Genomic DNA, 18,954 nt, shown 5'->3' on the forward strand with positions numbered 1-18,954 from the left:
AAAACCATATTGGGATCATAAAGAGAGGTGGTAAAAAGGATAAATTTAGGGATATTTATTGAGGCATGTGATGGGGGAATCCAATGTTATTTTCAAGCATGACATTAATGAAACAAAAGAACACATCCTTTTAGGGTTATCTTTAATATTTTGAGTTAATCAAGAAAACTACGGGCCAAGTTTCAAAGTTGTTGATTATTTATTAAAGTAATTGTAAATAATGTTTATGCATTACATGCAGACATGAAAAGAGGTTTTAATAAAGTTTTTTTTTTTAATTGAAAAGGTATATATTGATACAAGTAAATAGCATGGGTAACTAGAAAATGTATTAACTTAATTTTTTTTTCTTAGAGAGATTAACTCAATTATTAAGACACCCATGAGATGATGGTGATACCGAGTTTGGTCTAATGGTATTTTCACACCATTTCAAAAATAGAGGTCGTAAGTTCAATCTTCACTGTCAACAAACGCTCATTAAAAAAAAAATAACAACGAGATGAAGGAAATGCATGCGATGGGTTGGACAATTACTATAGTTGCCGAAGAAGGTTGATTGATGAACTGATCATAACAATTGATCGTGTGGCTTAATACTCAAGAGGACTAAGCACATTCTATGAAATTGAGAGGCCATTTTTTAGTCTTACAAATTATGAGATTGTAAATTATTCAAATTGGATATCTTACAAATTTTTCAGTGACTTTTTTCCAAAGCTCCTTTTAATGTTCTTATAGGCTTTAAATATATTTGTGTTTGTAATTTTTCATTTTCTTGTATTCCGTTTACTTCTAGTAATAATGGTTACAATAGAACTAATTACGTTAGAATTTGTATCGATTGAATATCCCATGATGCGAATGATCCCTCCGCTATCTCGTGCCCTTGGCCATATTGCTGCTATAAGTATCATGGTTGAGATCTTTCTTAAAAAAAAATCATATCTAATATAATTCACTTATTGTACCGGTTGTATGGTGTGACAAAAACATTCAAGCTTCTCCGCTCAACCACTCTATTGCATCATTCGGTGATCAAACACGTAGAGATAGACGCGCATTTCATATGGGACATGGGGATGAGGAGTGAGCTCAAAATTTGGTACGTACCGACTGACGAGAAAATTTTTGTGGTCAACTTGATAACATTAATTTGTGTTCGTTGATGCACGTTACCAAGTGTATGATCGTCGAACCGTGGTCATCATATGGTCACAAAGCAAAGGAAGGTGTCTACCTATGACCAAAAGTCGTGTTTGATATACCAAATGAGGTGATGCGTTTTTTTACGTTTTTTTATTTTGTGAAGAATACGCTACTTGAGCGAGTGAGTTTGGCATTTATATAAGAAGAAAAATAATATAATACGTTTAGAGGGTCCTTTAACATTTTAGTAAATGAAAAAAAAATATTAATACTAATTGTACTCCTAATAATGAAATGGCGGGTGACACTAATGTGTGTGTGTGTGTGTGTGTGTGTGTGTGTGTGTGTGTGTGTGTGTGTGTGTGTGTGTGTGAGAGAGAGAGAGAGAGAGAGAGAGAGAGAGAGAGAGAATTTGTCATGATATTGTTGAAATATTATGCAGATGGCTGAAGAACAAAATTGTTGACTGGAATTATGTACTTGGCAGTTTCCGCAGAAAAGAAAATCTACATATGATGATGGAAGCTCCTACACAAAATTGCGCTCAATTTAAGTATAGTTACATACACCAATATATTATTAACTATATTTTGGTTGCTAGCATCTGTATTTATCATCTAACTATATATAAATAAAAGTTCTTTCCCTTTCGTAAAAAGTCCCGGTGGTAAGCAATTTAAAATAAATGACCATCACTTCTGTTTTTATAATACGACTGGACTGGAATAATAAACTGAAATACATGCAAATCATCTATCAGTATATTCTTTTAACCTTATATAGATATGTTCTTGTATGTGTATTAGCGCATATATTTATAAATTCATAAACAAACAAATTTGGACCACACGGTCATTATGCTCAAGATATAGTACTTTGTTTTTTTATACTGGACCAGTGAGGTATAACAAGAACTCATTCCCAACAAAAATAATTCTCATAAAATATTTTCCCAAAATTTTAGACATAGAGAGAAAGAATATGATGAACGAAGGTGAGGACAAGAGAGAAAATTTTGGGTTTTTCTTGTTTGTTTAATGACAAAGGCATGGGAGAGATCCATATATATATATATATATATATATATATATATATATATTATAAGAGAGTGAATGTGATCAGCGGAAAATTTAATTTAAAAAGTAAGGGTGTGCCAGAAAAGACACAGCGACCCAGACAAAGATATTGAATGTACGGACTATATATGCCATTATTATATATCTTTATGAATTAACGTGCCCAGAAAATAATAAGGTTATGTTTGGTAAGTTGAAGACACAGAATAAGGGTCAGGGAATTAGCTTGTTCGAGATTTAAGGCTTTTTACGTTTGTTTGTTTGCGGCTTTGAAATGCGGTTTAAGGAATGTGTGTCGTGATATAGGGAATATTAGCATTTGCTATTTTGTTTCTATATTATAAATAACATGCTTATGTGTTAACGATTTTCCATGAACACATTTTGTTGAAGTCATTGCCACGTCAAAGACTCAGGACCCACTGCTCTAGTCAGCCGAGGTCAAAAATGCTGACTAGGCGTGCAAGTGAACGAGTCGTTGAAGAAAGTTATTAGACGAATAATTAGGCGGTTAATATATTAGCATGAGTATACGTAATTAACCAATTGAACAAACTAATGAGAAAGAAATCGAATTTCAAATTCAAAAAAATTCATTCGTTTGATCTGTTTTCTCTTTCCCTAAATTTTCCAAATTTCGAAGGATCAGCCCAAGCCACAATTGAGTCTTTGAAGAAAGTTGTTAGACGGATGGTTAGGTAGTTAATATATTAGCATGAGTATAAATATAAAATTAACCAATTGAACAAACTAATGAGAAAGAAATCGAATTTCAAATTCAGAAAATTCATTCGTTTGATCTGTTTTCTCTTTCCCTAAATTCTCCAGATTTCGAAGGATCAGCCCAAGCCACAATTTAAACTTTCTCCAATCATCTTTCTGCAAACCATGAAATTCTTCATTGAAGTTTTGAATCCTTAAATTTGGAATTAAAGCTTTAAAATACCTTTGTTTTCTTGCTCTAGGGATCATATCACTTTTAGGCCTATAGTCAAACCTTGCACTTTGCGAATTGTGCTTACCTTGGTTGTGCATAATGGCTGGAGGATTCGAAAATCTCGACGTGAATAACGCCTTCCTCAATGGCGTCCTCTATGAAGCCGTGTTTATGTGGAAACCTGATGGTTTTGCAAGTGCACGTTATCCGAATCACATCCGTAAAATGAAGAAGGCTCTTTATGGCCTAAAACAGGCACCGGGGGCCTGGTTCGAACACCTCCGACTTGCTCCGGTCCACTAGGAGTTTCAAAGCTCAAAGGCAAACACATCCCTGTTCATCTACTCTAAGAATGGAATCTTCATTCTATTCTAAGTGTATGTTGATGATATTTTAGTTATCAGAAACAATGATGGTGCGATTTCGAAGTTGATATCTGACTTACATACTCAGTTTAGCCTAAAGCAACTTGGTGACCTCCATTACTTCCTAGGTGTTGAGGCTTTTCGTGACTCAACTGCCTTATACATGTCTCAATCAAATTACTTGGTGGATTTACTTACACGTTTCAACATGGGTAGCATCAAGCCCTACAACTCACCCTTGACACATTCGCAGATGTTGTCCAAGCTCGAGGGGGAAGCATTTGAAGATCCAACTCTGTACAAACGTGTGATCAGAGCGCTACATGATATCACCCTTACTCGACTAGATATCTCATATATCGTAAACAAGCTAAGCCAGTTTTTACAGTACCATACTACTATTCAATGGCTGGTTTGTAAAAGGGTATTGAGATGCCTAAAGCACACCGTCACTCGTGGTCTAAGCTTGAAATCAACACCACAGCTATCTTTGAATTGTTTTGCTGACGCGGAGTAGGCGAGTTATCCAGATGATAGATGTTCCACAAGCGCAAATTGTGTCTTCTTTGGTGGTTGTCTAGTGTCTTGGAGCTCGCGCAAGTAAGATGTCGTGCACGTTCAAGTACAGAAGCCGAGTATCGAGCCGTAGCACACATGGTTGCTGAAGTTGCATGGGTGAAGTCTGAAGTCATTGCTCAGCGATATGAAGATCAAGATTGCCACACTTCCAGTGATCTGGTGTGACAACCTTGGAGCAGTTGCTCTTGCTACAAATCCAGTTTATCATGCACGAATAAAGCACATTGAGATAGACGTGCACTTTGTTCGATACATGGTGTTGCGCAAGGAACTGGAAATACGATACCTCCTCTAGAAGAACGTACAGCTGATGTGATGAAAAATAGCCTTTCAACCACTCGTTTTCTCAACTCAGAGACAAGCTCAAAGTCACTGAGTCGTCGTTTTGCTTGAGGAAAAATGTTGAAATCATTTCCACGTTAAAGAGTCAGGACCCACTGCTCAAGTCAGCTGAGGTCAAAGATGCTGATTAGGCGTGCGAGTGGACGAGTCAAGTTGAAGAAAGTTGTTAGACGAGTGGTTAGGCACTTAATGTATTAGCATCAGTATAAATATGTAAATAACCAATTGAATAAACTAATGAGAAAGAAATCGAATATGAGATTAACCAATTGAATAAACTTTGAATATGTAAATAGAGATTATCAAAAAGAATATTTGCATTGTATTTGTAGTTTTGTACATGTTCTTAAGTTGGTCTTCGTGGGGGTCTCGTCGCAAGTTTTTATTTTTTATTTTTTATATCATTGATCAAGTATTGGCTAGATCGAAGTGTTTTAATTTGGTATTATTTGTTGGTTTAGTTGTGAACTCAAAAGAATATGATATACAATGATCATATTTTGGTACAACAATCACAAATAATTATTATTCTCGAGCGCCCATAATTGTGCAGAAAAAAGGTGTGAAAACCTATAGCATAATACATATAATATATTATATATATACATAAGATAAAAAAAATGTAAATAGACTTTGAGACACATCTTTAGTTAAGCGATGATCGAAAGGTTATTACATATTTTAAAAAACGGTATACTTATATGTAATAATCTTTGGACACTCCGACCACATTTTAAAAAAAATTCAAAGGTAATACATATTTTTTAGAAACTATGAAAAATTCCACGATTACACCACATTTTTTGTAATTCTTCGACCTGCTATATATTACTTTTTTTAGCATTGTTAATTTTTTAGTAGTCTCGATACTCAAATATGCTAACGACGACATTTAGACACGAAATTATGGTGAACACCCAGAAATCCCCTTTTAAAAAGACCAACGCCATAAAAAAGGAACGTTACAAAATCAGCTCTCGAGCTCGTTAAAAAGTGGATCTTGACGTGTAATCGGGTTGCTAGTGGAAGGGCTAGACCTCATTGCCCTTCCGAATAGGAGCATTGGGCCGATTTAACGTTCATGACCTAACCCGCATTAATCCTTGACTCAAGGGAAGATTAGTTGTGACTAGAGTCTCCAGCTGAGCTTGCATGGCATGCTAGAATTCTTCTTGTTGGTCGACATTCACGAAAATATAGTTCAATATCTCTTCCGACTTGGAGGGACTTTCGAGTTCGGTTTAGCTAGATCAGCAGAGGTAGTCGTTTTTCTCTTTGATTCGAGCTTAAGTCAATTTTCTAGATTTGGGAATATTTATATTTTCTCACAGACAGCTAAATTGCTGATGCAAAATCATTCTTAAAACGTTGTGATCTAGTTTGAGGACGTCGTTTTATATTTTTATGTGGATCTCAAGATTTCTATAAAATATATGAGAAGAAACTATGAAATGTAAATTATGAAGATGGGCGATGCGATATAAATAATAAATTCGATCTATTGATTGGGAAAAAAGTATAAATTAGTCAAGCTCTACAACTTGATAACGAAGAAGTCGAACTAAATGAATAAATATTGATGTGCTTATATAAAAATAATGTCCAATTTTATCTAAAATGAGTTGAATTTGTAGGCAACTGAGATCATTCTTCCTCTCGATGTTTTTGCGTGGCTAAATTGCCTTCTTTGATGGAGCATTAAAAAATGTAAGGTCGACAATTTTTATGGCTAATGTCGCGGCTAAAAACTAATTAGCCATGGGGGTTTCAACCTCTACATATTTCGCGGATGAAATCATTGTTTATTTTAGTATCATTTGGGTACACACCCAAATGGGAAGAGCCTTAAACGGCGTGAGTTTTTTCTTTTGGTCAACATGAAGCTCTACATTGGTCAAGATGCACCATTGTGTCGTCAACGAAAGGCCAACTTTTACGCTAGGGCTGTCAGACCTAACCAAAGTCAAGCCTTGACCTCATGGGCTTTTAGTCAAACTTGGGCCTTTGTCCTAATTGTTCTAGTTGAAGTAGAGAGGTTGATTCCCGCACCCACAACATTCACACTAGTTAGTGGTATAAGAATAATAGAGAATTTATCGTATAACAATATTTGATTTATTATATATAAACGTATCACTATTAAAAAAAATGGTGTTTTAATTTGGGTTTCTGGGCAATAAAAAGTGAACTATTATTTTTAATTTTTTTTATACAAATTAATATAAAACTGATAAGTACGTTTTATACATACTAATCTCTTTTCTGAGTGCGAATCTAGCAATTTCTCTAGTGCATTTGAGGTTATTTGGTGTTTTTAGAGTGAATTTCATGTTTTGGGTGCTTAATTGAGCTTCGAGACGTCGTGAGAGTCATTTAGAAGAAAATGGAAGCAAATCGGAGCTATACGACAATTTTTATGCAAAGTCAATGCTAGTCAAAGCATCAACGCGCTGCACTGAACAACCCGCCACAGATCGCGTAGAGCTTTATCAGAAAGATTTCCGCCATGGCGCGCCGTGCCATTCAAGTGAGCCCCTACACGCTCACTGAAGGCTCCGCTAGCTTCAGAATTACCTGATTTTACACGTTTTGGACATTTGGATCTAATCCAAAGGCTCATATTGCTCCGAAAATCACCCTAGACCTATTTTAGAAGTCATTAATACCTCAAAACACATCTTAGCTTCTGTTTTCGTTTCTCATATTGTGTTTGACTACTTTGGAGAGATTTTTTAATAGAGAAAAAATGCTCTTTGTTGGAATCGACGCCTCCAACGAATCTCTAGAACTCAAATCCAATTGTTCTTCTTTCTTCCTTTCTTTTTATCGTTAGTTGTTTTTAAATATTGTTGGGCATCGTTTAGATTAATATGAATTCTTTTTTCATTTCAGTATTTATTTTAATCCTTTCAATTATTCTACTATGTTTAGCGATAATCATGAACAACATTAGAGGCTAGGTTTCTTATGGGGTAGCGATATAGCCGAGATTGATAATAGTTGGAGGATTTGTTAGGGCCAGATAGTACTTGTTTGCTTCATTATTATGAATTTCTTGATATAAATTATGCTTAATTTTTTCTAGTGCTTGATCACCATTAGAACCATTATCTAGGATTGTTTACTGCTTGAGAAAGAGCGCGCGGAGAATCGTGCTTTTATTCATGTCTTCATCGTTGACCTAAGTTAGTGGAAAACTCTAGGCGATTGGTTAATCGATTGAACTCTTGTCGCATTGTGTGTAGTTGTTTCAATAGGACTAGAGTCCGAGAGGATAACAATTCGTCAACTACATAGGTTTGCTAGAACACTCGAAAGAGGCTAGTATACATAGGAGTAGATTTGGTTGTTCGAACCCGAAACCTCCAACGTAGTTAGTTCTGGTGAAATCGTGACCTCTACTTTTCCTTTATTGAAAACTCATGATTATTCTTACTTTTTTTTATTTAATTTTGTTATTTGTTTCAAAGCATCACCCGTTTACTTGAAATCAATTTGCAACAAATATGATTAAAACGTTAACTTTTCTAGTCCTCGTGGAATCGACACTTGTTTTTACATTCACTATATTACATGGGTTAGACGTATGCTTGCGTGAGTGATTTTATCACGGCAGAAACATATTTAAATCAATTTCAAATACTTTACAAATTATTTGATAGTATACCATGTTACTTGTAAATCATTCATGCTTAGCTGAAATAATTATTAGTGATAATTAACTCTGTAACATGATTAATATATAAGTTAATATCACTTTGCTAATTAATAAGCTAGGCATTTACCGAACCAAAGTCTTATAGTCTTCCAATTTTTCTCTCATGTTTTCATTATATTAGAGCTCACAATAGACTCTTAAATAGTGTCTCAGATTCAAGTCCTTATTCATCTCACTTCATTGTCTTCATTATACACTTGAGAAACTGCAATTTTGTTCAATCATTCACATCATCGTATGTCCGTCAAGCTCTCCAAGGATCTATCTAATTTGATATCAACATATAAATGTTGTGATTCGCGAATACATGCAAAGGCTTCATCAATGGATCAATCGTGTGTTCTTAAAAATGATTCATTCTAAATTATATAACACAAAAACATGAAAAATAAGTGTGAAATATAGAGTATGTCTTGTCGAGACTGGCTTCTTATTTGTTGGTTTATTTAATCATTGCAAGTGGAAGTTCTAACACAACGATTGATGCTTCGCATCTAGGAATGATAATTTTACCTATATATCCACCTATTCCCAAGATCCTATCCATCATGATTAGGGTCTTATATTGGCATTAATGGATAATGAATAGGGTATGGCTATTAGCTATTAAAATTTATATGAGTATCAATATGGTCCGGTTCTTAAGTACACTAATCAATACATTACTCATATCATAGCCGTTTAAAATAATTGCTATACGAAGACATATGTGCAATATATTGTTTTTATATATTATTGAGACTTTGAGTATACTTATTTTCAATTCTTACAAAAGATCACAAATTTATGAAATTTTAACAAATTTAGCGTACATGAATAGTTGTTCTAATCAGATAGTGGAATAATTTGTAGTGAGTATATGGAACATTGAGCACTATTTAGTTCGCTTAAACGAACCACAATAATAATACACATTCAAACTTCAGTTTGTTATAAGGAAAAAATCGCCTTATATACGATGATTTTATATTTTTAACAAAATATATACTCTGAAATAGAAATTTAAGTATTACCTACTACCCATTTACTCGCCCATTACTCGATCTAAGCACGTACTTATATCCGTTTAAAATGGTAACATATTGTAACGGGTATGTATATGTGTACATGGAATGCAGCTAACCCTAAATCCCTTAGCTTATTAATCCGACGTTAAAACCTTTTTATTTATTTAAATTTTTGACATAGATACATTCCTAATTTAATAAAATTATTTGTGTGTCGTAACTATTAATTCCAATTTACTTTAGTATTTTTTATTCTAACAGGATTTTGTTGCAACTAACTATTTCAATAATTTATTTTAAGATTTTAGTTCAAGTTTCATTTTATTAAAAAAATAGCCTAGCAGCCTGCAGTAAATTAAATTAACAAAAGAGTTAATTAATTAATGTTTTAGTTAATTTAATTTATTGTGGACAAGTAGGATTTTTTTTTTATAAAATAAAGCTTGAGCTAATTTTTAAAAGGACTATGAGCTATTGGGTCATTGCCCCTTATTTTAAAGGTTGGTGTAGCTAAATAGCCAATTTAAAATTATGAATTTGCAAAATAGCCAAGCTTTGTCTTAATTTAGTGAAATGGCCAAAATGTGCATTTTATCGTCAAAATACCACTGGTTTCAAATATTTTTTGACCCAAAGATTTTTTTTTTAAAAGTGATAAATTGCTTATAATAATCGTCAAGAAAATTAATCTTGGCTTTCTAAAATTTTTTGAAAACGTAAATTTGGCTATTTTGCTGAAAAGTTGAAACTTTGGCTATTTTACTAATCAATAAGTTTCAAACGGATATTTTGTACAATTTTTCCTATCTTAAATTGCATTAGCACTTTAAATTTGTAACTTTAATTGATATTTAGACATATTGATTGATTAATTTTGTTTCTTTATTTTTTTATTTAATATGTGAACAGGTTAACGAGTAGCATATACACAAATTATACACCTGCTACTTGATGGGTGTATCCGTTATCTAACCCGTTAAAGAAAACGGGTTAACATGTATTGTATTGATTACGGATATCATAATACCCGTAGAGTACCTGTACCTGTTCCCATTTGTACTTCGAATTACCTGCTCATAAATCTTAAAGGACCAAATGTATGTTATTACTCCAACTAAAATGTTTCAATATATATGTATATATGTACATGTATATATATATATATATATATATATATATATATATATATATATGTGTGTATATACATGATAAATAGAAGAATCAAAATTTATGTGAAATTTGTTATAACCAGCCAAGTTTACCATTTTTATTGGATGAATAGCCCAAGTTTCATTTTATCAAGAAAATAACTCATATTTTCGGCTCAGACCATAATGCCCTTGGTAAATTCGCGATAAGTTAATTGAATTAACCTACTGGAGTGAGTTAGGTTAATTAATTAACTGATTCATTTGAAATTCTAAAAAAATTTACAAAAATCATAACTTAAGTCAATTGATATTCAAAGCATTCAATTAATTAACCTAATTCCTAATTCAATCATTTAGTAAATTAAAATTACTCACAAAAAAGTTCAGAACCTAATCTAATTTTTTCAACCAATAAGTTAATTTAATTAACCTAACTCACTCCAATAGGTTAATTAAATTAACTTATCGCGAATTTGGGGGTTCTAGGGTTCGTTCCTGACAATTTCAACGCAGACCAAGTCAACCATGGCCAGAAAATCCCTAATGACGACGAAAAGCTGAAACGGCTGATTATTCGCCGCTGACGAAGCCTGGTAATTAACCTACTAAGTTTGGATCTTGTTTACGACTTTAGAGGAGAAAAAAAATGGAATCACGAAAGCTCGCGCTGATCGTCGTTTCAATGGCGATCATCGCTCTGTCGTCAGCTCAGAAGACGTCGCCGCCTCCGTCGCTGACTCCGACATCTCCGACGCCGACGTAGGAGTTCGTGAACTACGGAGCTCCTCAGCGTGGCCGGACCGTTCAAGATGTTCCTCGGCCACCTGATCTCGACGAAGGTCATCGAAACGCTACAGAACCAGGCCAACGACACGGAGGAGGGAGTGGCGATCTTCATCCCGAAGGACTCGGCGTTCTCGTCGCAGAAGAATATGCCGAAGAGAGAGAGAGAGAGAGAGAGAGAGAGAGAGAGAGAGAGTTTTGTGGAAGGGTAATTTAGGTAGTTTAGAAATAGTTGGGCTATTCTCTTAATTAAATGAAACTTTGGCTATTCTCTTAATATTAGTAGGTTGATTTGACTAGTTAGCAAAATAGTCCAAAATTTATTATATAGAAAAATATTTTTAAATGTATACAGAGAAAAAAACATGAAAAAGTTACGATATGCAAAGTTTCCGAATTAATTGTGTATCTTAAGGTAATTATGTACGTCTAAAATACACATATGTGACACGAACTACGTGAAGCATATATTAAGTATAAAGTATGGCGTACGATTTAAAACTTTCCCATTGTAGAGGATGATAAAACCCCGCAAGTTATGTAGAAGTACAGAAAATTAATAAGTCAAGCCATTTATATTTGATGACCAATTTCTCAGTCATCATGGCTTAATAGGGAACTTCATTTGTACACTTAATACTTGTTATGATTTCTTGGCTAATTAATACATTGCTAGAAATATAATGCATGTTTTTCTTTATCTTAATTTTTTTTAACTTAAAAATGAAAAGAGTTGATACTGTAGACTCTTGATCAATAAATACAAAATTAAATTGATCTTTATTTCACATAACCTAGAAAAGCTTTGAAAGCAATACAGAAACGGTTAAAAGGAATAGTACTAATTATCGTATCCTTACAGATATGTATTGTACTATTTAATTATGAGCAATATAGTAGATAAAATGAAATGAACAGTAGTATTTAATTATTTAATTAAAAAATACTGACATTAATATAAATAAAAGTAAATTGCTAAAAAAAAAAAAGAAATCGAATACTTTAAAATATAACCTTGTTTGGAATGTTGATTGCATTAAACATCGTAATCTAATTTGGAATATATAGTTTGTGAAATCCAATGGGTGTAAATTCCAATTTTTTTTCTATCTAAAAACATAGTACAGCATGACTTTTATGCTAAATAAATCAATATGTACGTGATCATAGCTATTTATAAGCTAGTACATTTCAAATAATATTAGCTTATCAGCGAATAAATATATATACACACACAAACATATAATTTGTTTCTATGTGGCATGAATTAATCTTGATTAACCTTTGTTTCAAATTCTTCTCATTTTTTTTTCTTTGGCCAATTAATTCCCTTGTTTAATTATTCTTAAGAATCCACTTATTTTCTTAATAATTTTAAATAAGCAATCATACCTAGTACATATGCACAAAGAGTACTGACAAAATAAATTGAATTATTGGGAGGTAGGCCATACATTTTATTTTACAATAGAATTTGAACTAACCCAATATATACTTCCACCTTTTTTATGGCAAAAAGCAAAAACTAACTAGCGGTCTAGGCACTATTACTGCCCGTATCGCCAATAATTTTATTTTTGTTCAGGTGATAAGAAGGAAAGTTATCTTTTAGTGGTCTAGTAATCGATGAATGGAAAATATCAACAGTATCTCTTTAATTCTCAATTTTCAAAAATATCAGATCATCAATTAATATAATGACATATATCTCTCCTAAATATATAATATATTGTAAATACCACTATTTTCGTTTATTTTTTACAAATTTTTTTTTCATTTTTCCAAATTATCCTTAATGAAATAACTTTTTATTTTATATCTTATATATAAAAAAATAAAATTAAAAATCTTCTTTATAAAAATTTAATGATTTTTATTTATAAAGAGAAGTTTTGATTTTTTTAATACATCAGTACATAAATATTTATTTTATTAAGGGTATTTGGAAAATTCAAATTATTTTTTGTAAAAAAATAAACGAATAGAGTAATATTTGCAATATAACATATTTTTAAGGGAGATATATGTCATTTATATTAAACTGAAAAATATGTATGATATTTTTAAAAATTGGAGGATATCGTGCATTTCGATTAAACTAAAAGAATACCTTTGATATTTTCTCATTAATGAATAAAGATAATAACCATATGACGGTGACGATTCAATATAATTGATTAGAACTAAACCAGAGATTTAATTTTGCACGATTTATTCCCTTTATTGAAAGACAAGGTTGACTATGCATGATGATTAGAGTATGTGTTGGGGTAATATCTCTAGATGTAACAAACTAGATATTTATGCTACACAAAAATAGAAAGCCTGATTTTCATTATTATCCTCACAAATTGCTAATTGGCTAGAAATCGGCCGGCATTAATTAAATCATGTATACTCGATTAGATACAAATTTTTTTCCATTATGTAAATAGAGGGAGAGAGAAAATAAATAAAGACAAAAAAAAAAAAAAAAAAAAGAGATAGGAAATAGATTATATATGAGAAAACTTAAATGGTCGTGACTCATGACCAGCATGACACATGCCTATGCCTAATTAAAAAAAGTAGAAGATTTATATGAATTTCATTTGTTACTTTAGCGAGACTCAAATACATAGTTTTTGTATTCTAAATTAATTGGAACTGCAATACTACCTTTTTCTGTCCCGCTTTGAGATAAAGCAAAAGCAGAGAGAGGGGAAAAAAGCAAAGAAGAAAAAAAAAGATTAAATAAATAAAACATTAAAGAAAGAAAAAAAAAGGAAGAGAAAATAAATAAATAAAAAAAGCAAAACCAATAAACAAAGGGGATATAGAGAGGGAAAGGGAGAGGAAATAGAAGACAAAGGTTCTCAACTCTCCATGATTACATTTCAAAACTCTCTCTCTCTCTCTCACGAATAGTAGTACCATACCCTAGCTCAACTTTCCCTTCTTACTATACTACTACTTATTCTAGTGTTTGAGGACCTCCCAAAGTTCTACAAAGAGTTGTGTTGTTGGCAAGTCCAACAAAGCCAAAAAAGAAAAGAAAGAAAAGAAGAGAGAGAGAGAGAGACAAAGAAGAGAAGGAAAAGTGGATCAAGAGAAGAAATTAGCTCCTTAGTAAAATTGTACATCACATATAGAATTATTAGGTATACATAAATAGGGATGAATAGAGGAGTTTTGCAAAACTCGCCGGTGCAACAAATGATGGCCGCGACTGGAAACCCTAATTGGTGGAACATAAACACCATGAGACCACCAAGCACTCATCACCACCATCACCAACAACACCCTCTCTCTTCTTCTTCTCCTAATTTCTTGCCTCCCCCAAATACCAACTCATACCCACAATTTGCTCCTAATAATTCCACAACTAGCTCCACTACTTCTGACTCTTCTACAACTAACCCTAATAACAATCTTCCCTCTTGGCTTGACAACCAAGAACACCTTCCTGAGTCTTGGAGCCAACTTCTCATGTATGCTATCTCTCTCTTTTCTTGATTTTAAAGCATTAAAATACTACACGACTTTGATTCTTATATAAATGTTATATAGTTTATTACCGATCTATCTCAAACCGTCTTTCTTTAGTGGGTTGTCAAAAAGTAAAAAAAAAAAAAAAAAAAAAAAAAGCTCTAATGATCAGTACTTAAAAGTTAGATCTCCTGATGGGGGTGGTTAATTTAACTTCTTCTCCTTTTTAAAAAAAAAAAAAAAAAATTATTTATGGGTATGTAATTTATACAAAGAAATGCATTAATGTTTTTGCTTTCTTTTTTTTAAGGGGTGGAATTGGAGATGGAGAGCAAAAGGGAAATATGATGATGAGCCATAATAATTTCCAAGGAGGCAATAAGAAGGTGATCGAGAATTGGGAAGAGCAGTTGTTGGCTGTGAAGCAAGAGCACAATAACTCGGTGGCCAACTTCGTGTACGCACAAACACCGTCCGATGAGTTTCAAGCCATATCAAAGCTCCTCAATAACCAAGCTCATCAAATGATGGCCAATTCTTCAACATCCTCTCCCAGATCTTGCGTCACAGCCAATTTCAGCAGCAACATGTTAGACTTCTCTAACAAGCCAGATCACCAGGCTGTTACACGGAGCGTTCCCGCACCGAATCGCTCCTCTGAGGTATTCATGATGATTTCTTTCCAAAAAAAAAAAAAAAAAAGGTATTCATGATTAGCTCGCTAGGGTTTCAAGAACTGTACGGTTTAATATATTATGAATTTTTTAACATTAATTTTCGTAAGAGTAAAGCTGAATATAGCCTAGCTAGCTGTTTATAGTGGAGTTTAAGATCACTATTATAAGTCAACAAACTTGGATTAGGAGTCTTATTATTTTAAAATAGAAACATTCTTTTTAGTCCACTCTTTTTTCTTTTTATATGTTTTATCGATATTTGCTATGCAAGAGATGATCAACATATATATTGAAATAACCGAACCAAATATATATTTCTACCGCACATACCTAAACATATTCTTTATCTCATACATTTTTATGCTTGCTTGTCTAAAAGTGTAACAGCACTGCAAATGGTGGGGCTCTCAAGAAAGCTAGGGTTAATCAAGCTTCTTCAACCCAGACCACTTTCAAGGTAATTTTAATCAACGTATAGTAATTTAGTAAATTCACAAGATTAATAATAATAATAAATAACAATGGTGCTCATAGTGTAGACAAACCCAACCCTCATCTCATCTCTATATATCTTCCCCAACCCTCATCTATTTGTCTTCTATATTCTCTTATTTTCTCCCCACCACGCGCCCACGCGCATACATATGCATACAAGCATATATATACATAATCAAGACGTGTATTGTGTGTACTATTATGAGAATTGTTGTCTTTCTTGCTTTGTCCATTTTTCTGGGCGGCAATGATTCTTTATGATACATCTCTCTCTCTCTCACTTTGTCCACATGGCATATCAAACCTACGATTGACCTCATATACATTTTTGTCTACTTTATTAAATCTTCTCCTAAATTAATTTTTTTTTATTTAAATATATTTGTGTAATAGGTGAGGAAGGAGAAATTAGGTGATCGAATTACTGCTCTTCACCAGCTAGTTTCTCCATTTGGAAAGGTAACAAATTGGACTATAATAACAATTGGATTTAGAAGGCATATATTTTGATTTTGTATAAAAAAAAAGGAAAAATGATAATTGAAACATACAGAACGTTGAGAATTTTTATTTTTCCCAAGTGTACTTTACTCTCTATGATGAAAAAGCCCATATAAAAATAACTTTTTTTTTTACCCCACATGATCAAAGATTCCACATTTCTTTGCTGAAATAAAGATTAATAAGTTTTTCCCCCTTCATGCAAGGGTACTTAGGTTTTCCCTTTAGGCATTTAAAGAAGACAACTAAATGTGACTTTGGAGTTATGTGTCTGTTTTTTGTTTTATTTCATTTTTATTAATTTTCTTCTTCTTTTTCCACGCTCTCACACTCTCTCTTTTTTGCAGACTGACACAGCCTCTGTCTTGTTAGAAGCTATTGGATACATTAGATTCCTTCAGAGTCAAATTGAGGTGATGGTTCTTATTATTCCTTTTCATATATTATTTTACAATTACTTTTTTGCTAACAACTATGAACAAAGCCATGACACATCGCTGCTAAAGTTTTCCATTCACTTACAAAAATGGTCCTCCAATATTCTTTTGACCAGAAAATATTTAAGTTCCCAAACATAATTGGATTATAATTCATGGAATGAAGAAAACAAAATAGCCCTCCAATGTTCAATAAAGCCATAATTTCATGCTTAAAAAAGACTAGTTATAAACTTATATTAACTTCATATTTTTGCATGAACCTTTTTTTAGTTTTAAAATAAAATTGGTACAATAGTTATCTAAATTTGATCAATATTTACAAAAAGAATAAATTTAATTTTAGTTCTTCCTCGTGCAGGCTCTCAGTTTACCTTACTTGGGCAGCGGATCTGGAAACATGCGACAGCAACAACAGTCTGTAAGAAAGCTATAAATAAACCCTATTTTCTATTTTCCCAATGCAAAGAAAGAATATCTCTTTTTATTTTTCCTTCTCTTTCTCCTATGGAAAGAGAAAGAGAAAATATGAGTAATATATATCTCTACATTTTTATGGTTAATAATTGTTCATTAATTAATTAATAATTGCAATTTTTTTTTCTCATGTTAGGTTAATGGAGAGATGAATTGCATGTTCCCTGAAGACCCTGGTCAGGTATGCTTTTTATTGGATCCATTGCTTAATCTAAAAAAGAGTTGTATTTGGGAAACTAAAACCTTTCATATCCATAAAGCCATTAGAATAAAGCTAATTTCACCATAATATTCTTTTTCTTTCTTTTAATTTACTACTATAAATGAGCAAAGTCTTTGAACGGCAATGGTATGATCAGCTTTTAAAGATTCTAATATAAAGTCCATGTACATTTTAAAACATAAAGACTATAGGTTTATTAAATATATATTGATTTAAAAACAAAAAGTAATACATGTTCTCATTAAAATATATATTTAGTACGTAAAATTCCAATAAGCTAATGATTTCATTGTTGCTTTGACTATTACAGCTTCTGAATGACAACTGCATGAAGAGGGTTGGAGCTTCTGCTCAGCAGGTTAGAATTTAATTATTTCCTTATTATAACTCTTTTTTCATCCAAATCTCTCACAAATATTAAAATAATAATCACACAAAAACACCGCGTCATTATCATTTTTTTTCCTTTCTCTAAAGGTATAATGGTTAAGAAATTCAGCCACTCTTATGGAGCTTTGATCTAGGGATAAATAGATTAACCAAATATATAATGTGGATTTCTTAGATTAATTAAGCTTTATATAATTATATTTTTTAATAGGAAAATTCGGTTGATGAGGCAAGGAAGGATCTGAGGAGTAGAGGCCTGTGCTTGGTGCCGGTTTCATGCACACTCCAAGTCGGGAGCGACAATGGGGCGGATTATTGGGCCCCGGCTCTCAGCGGTTTCAGATAAATAATATAATATTATTAGGACCGGTTAATTTGGTCGGGTTTTCGAATAGCATCGACGGCGCAGAGGAGAGTTTCATTGGGAACGATATAACATCATGAGCAGTCACTCTGCTAAGAAAAAAATTCCAAGGCTGATTGCTCATGATGCTATACAATCTTCAACCTCTTTTGTGCTGCTATCTAATTGATGCTACTTGGGATATATATATTTTTATATATGGTAATTGTAATCCTTTTTTTTATTATTAAGGATGGGAAGGGAAAAAAAAAAAAACTGATGTTCGGCTTTTAATTTGATCAAATTGTCTATGGTGTTTTTCATTTCTTATAAGTGCTGCCACAATTGTCATGTTCTTGTACATGCAGTTTTAATATTAGAAATGTACTAATGATTTCAAGTATCTAGTAAAATTCTTTTTATTTTACCTCCAATCACTTTGATTTTATTCATAAAAATATTATATATATACATATTATATATATATATACATATTATATATATATATATATATATATTCAATGTAAGAAATAATCTGAAGAAGTAAAATCATGCATGAATAATTGAACTTATGATAAAATATAGTGTATAACAATCACGTATATAACAATAATTTATAAGACATCTTACAAATACACATGTCTATGATTATGTTAATTAAATAACTTTCTCAAATTTTCTTCATCGTCCTATCTTGATTTTAAATGCATAAAGTTATATCAAAGTCTTGAACGTACGTACGTATATAGATTTAAAAAAAAAAAAGGTACTTTGATCACTAAATTAGGCCCTAATGAAGGCACTTTGATTACAAGCACAATTTTTTTTTGCACTGC

General features: G+C 32.3%; 1 protein-coding gene across 1 annotated transcript; it reads left to right on the forward strand.

Annotated features, from left to right (window-relative positions):
- The first annotated feature begins 13,942 nt into the window (after positions 1-13,942).
- LOC149400819 (basic helix-loop-helix (bHLH) DNA-binding superfamily protein) lies at positions 13,943-18,545 on the forward strand. The gene is made up of 9 exons (XM_089611760.1): positions 13,943-14,577; positions 14,886-15,237; positions 15,632-15,709; positions 16,141-16,206; positions 16,596-16,661; positions 17,047-17,106; positions 17,299-17,343; positions 17,696-17,743; positions 17,987-18,545. The coding sequence occupies exons 1-9, from the start codon at positions 14,264-14,266 to the stop codon at positions 18,119-18,121; spliced, it is 1,164 nt and encodes a 387-aa protein (XP_089467886.1). The 5' UTR covers positions 13,943-14,263; the 3' UTR covers positions 18,122-18,545.
- The last annotated feature ends 409 nt before the right edge of the window (positions 18,546-18,954 follow it).

Source organism: Urtica dioica, chromosome 4 (assembly GCF_054948205.1).
Source record: "Urtica dioica subsp. dioica isolate 48M chromosome 4, U.dioica_male_clone48M_v1_H2, whole genome shotgun sequence".
Classification (NCBI taxonomy): Eukaryota; Viridiplantae; Streptophyta; class Magnoliopsida; order Rosales; family Urticaceae; genus Urtica; species Urtica dioica.

Coding starts and splice junctions, on each gene's coding strand:
- LOC149400819 (XM_089611760.1), top strand. CDS start 14,264: ATGAATAGAGGAGTTTTGCAAAACTCGCCGGTGCAACAAATGATGGCC. Junction 16,662..17,046: donor TCCTTCAGAGTCAAATTGAG/GTGATGGTTCTT, acceptor TTCCTCGTGCAG/GCTCTCAGTTTACCTTACTT. Junction 17,744..17,986: donor TTGGAGCTTCTGCTCAGCAG/GTTAGAATTTAA, acceptor ATTTTTTAATAG/GAAAATTCGGTTGATGAGGC.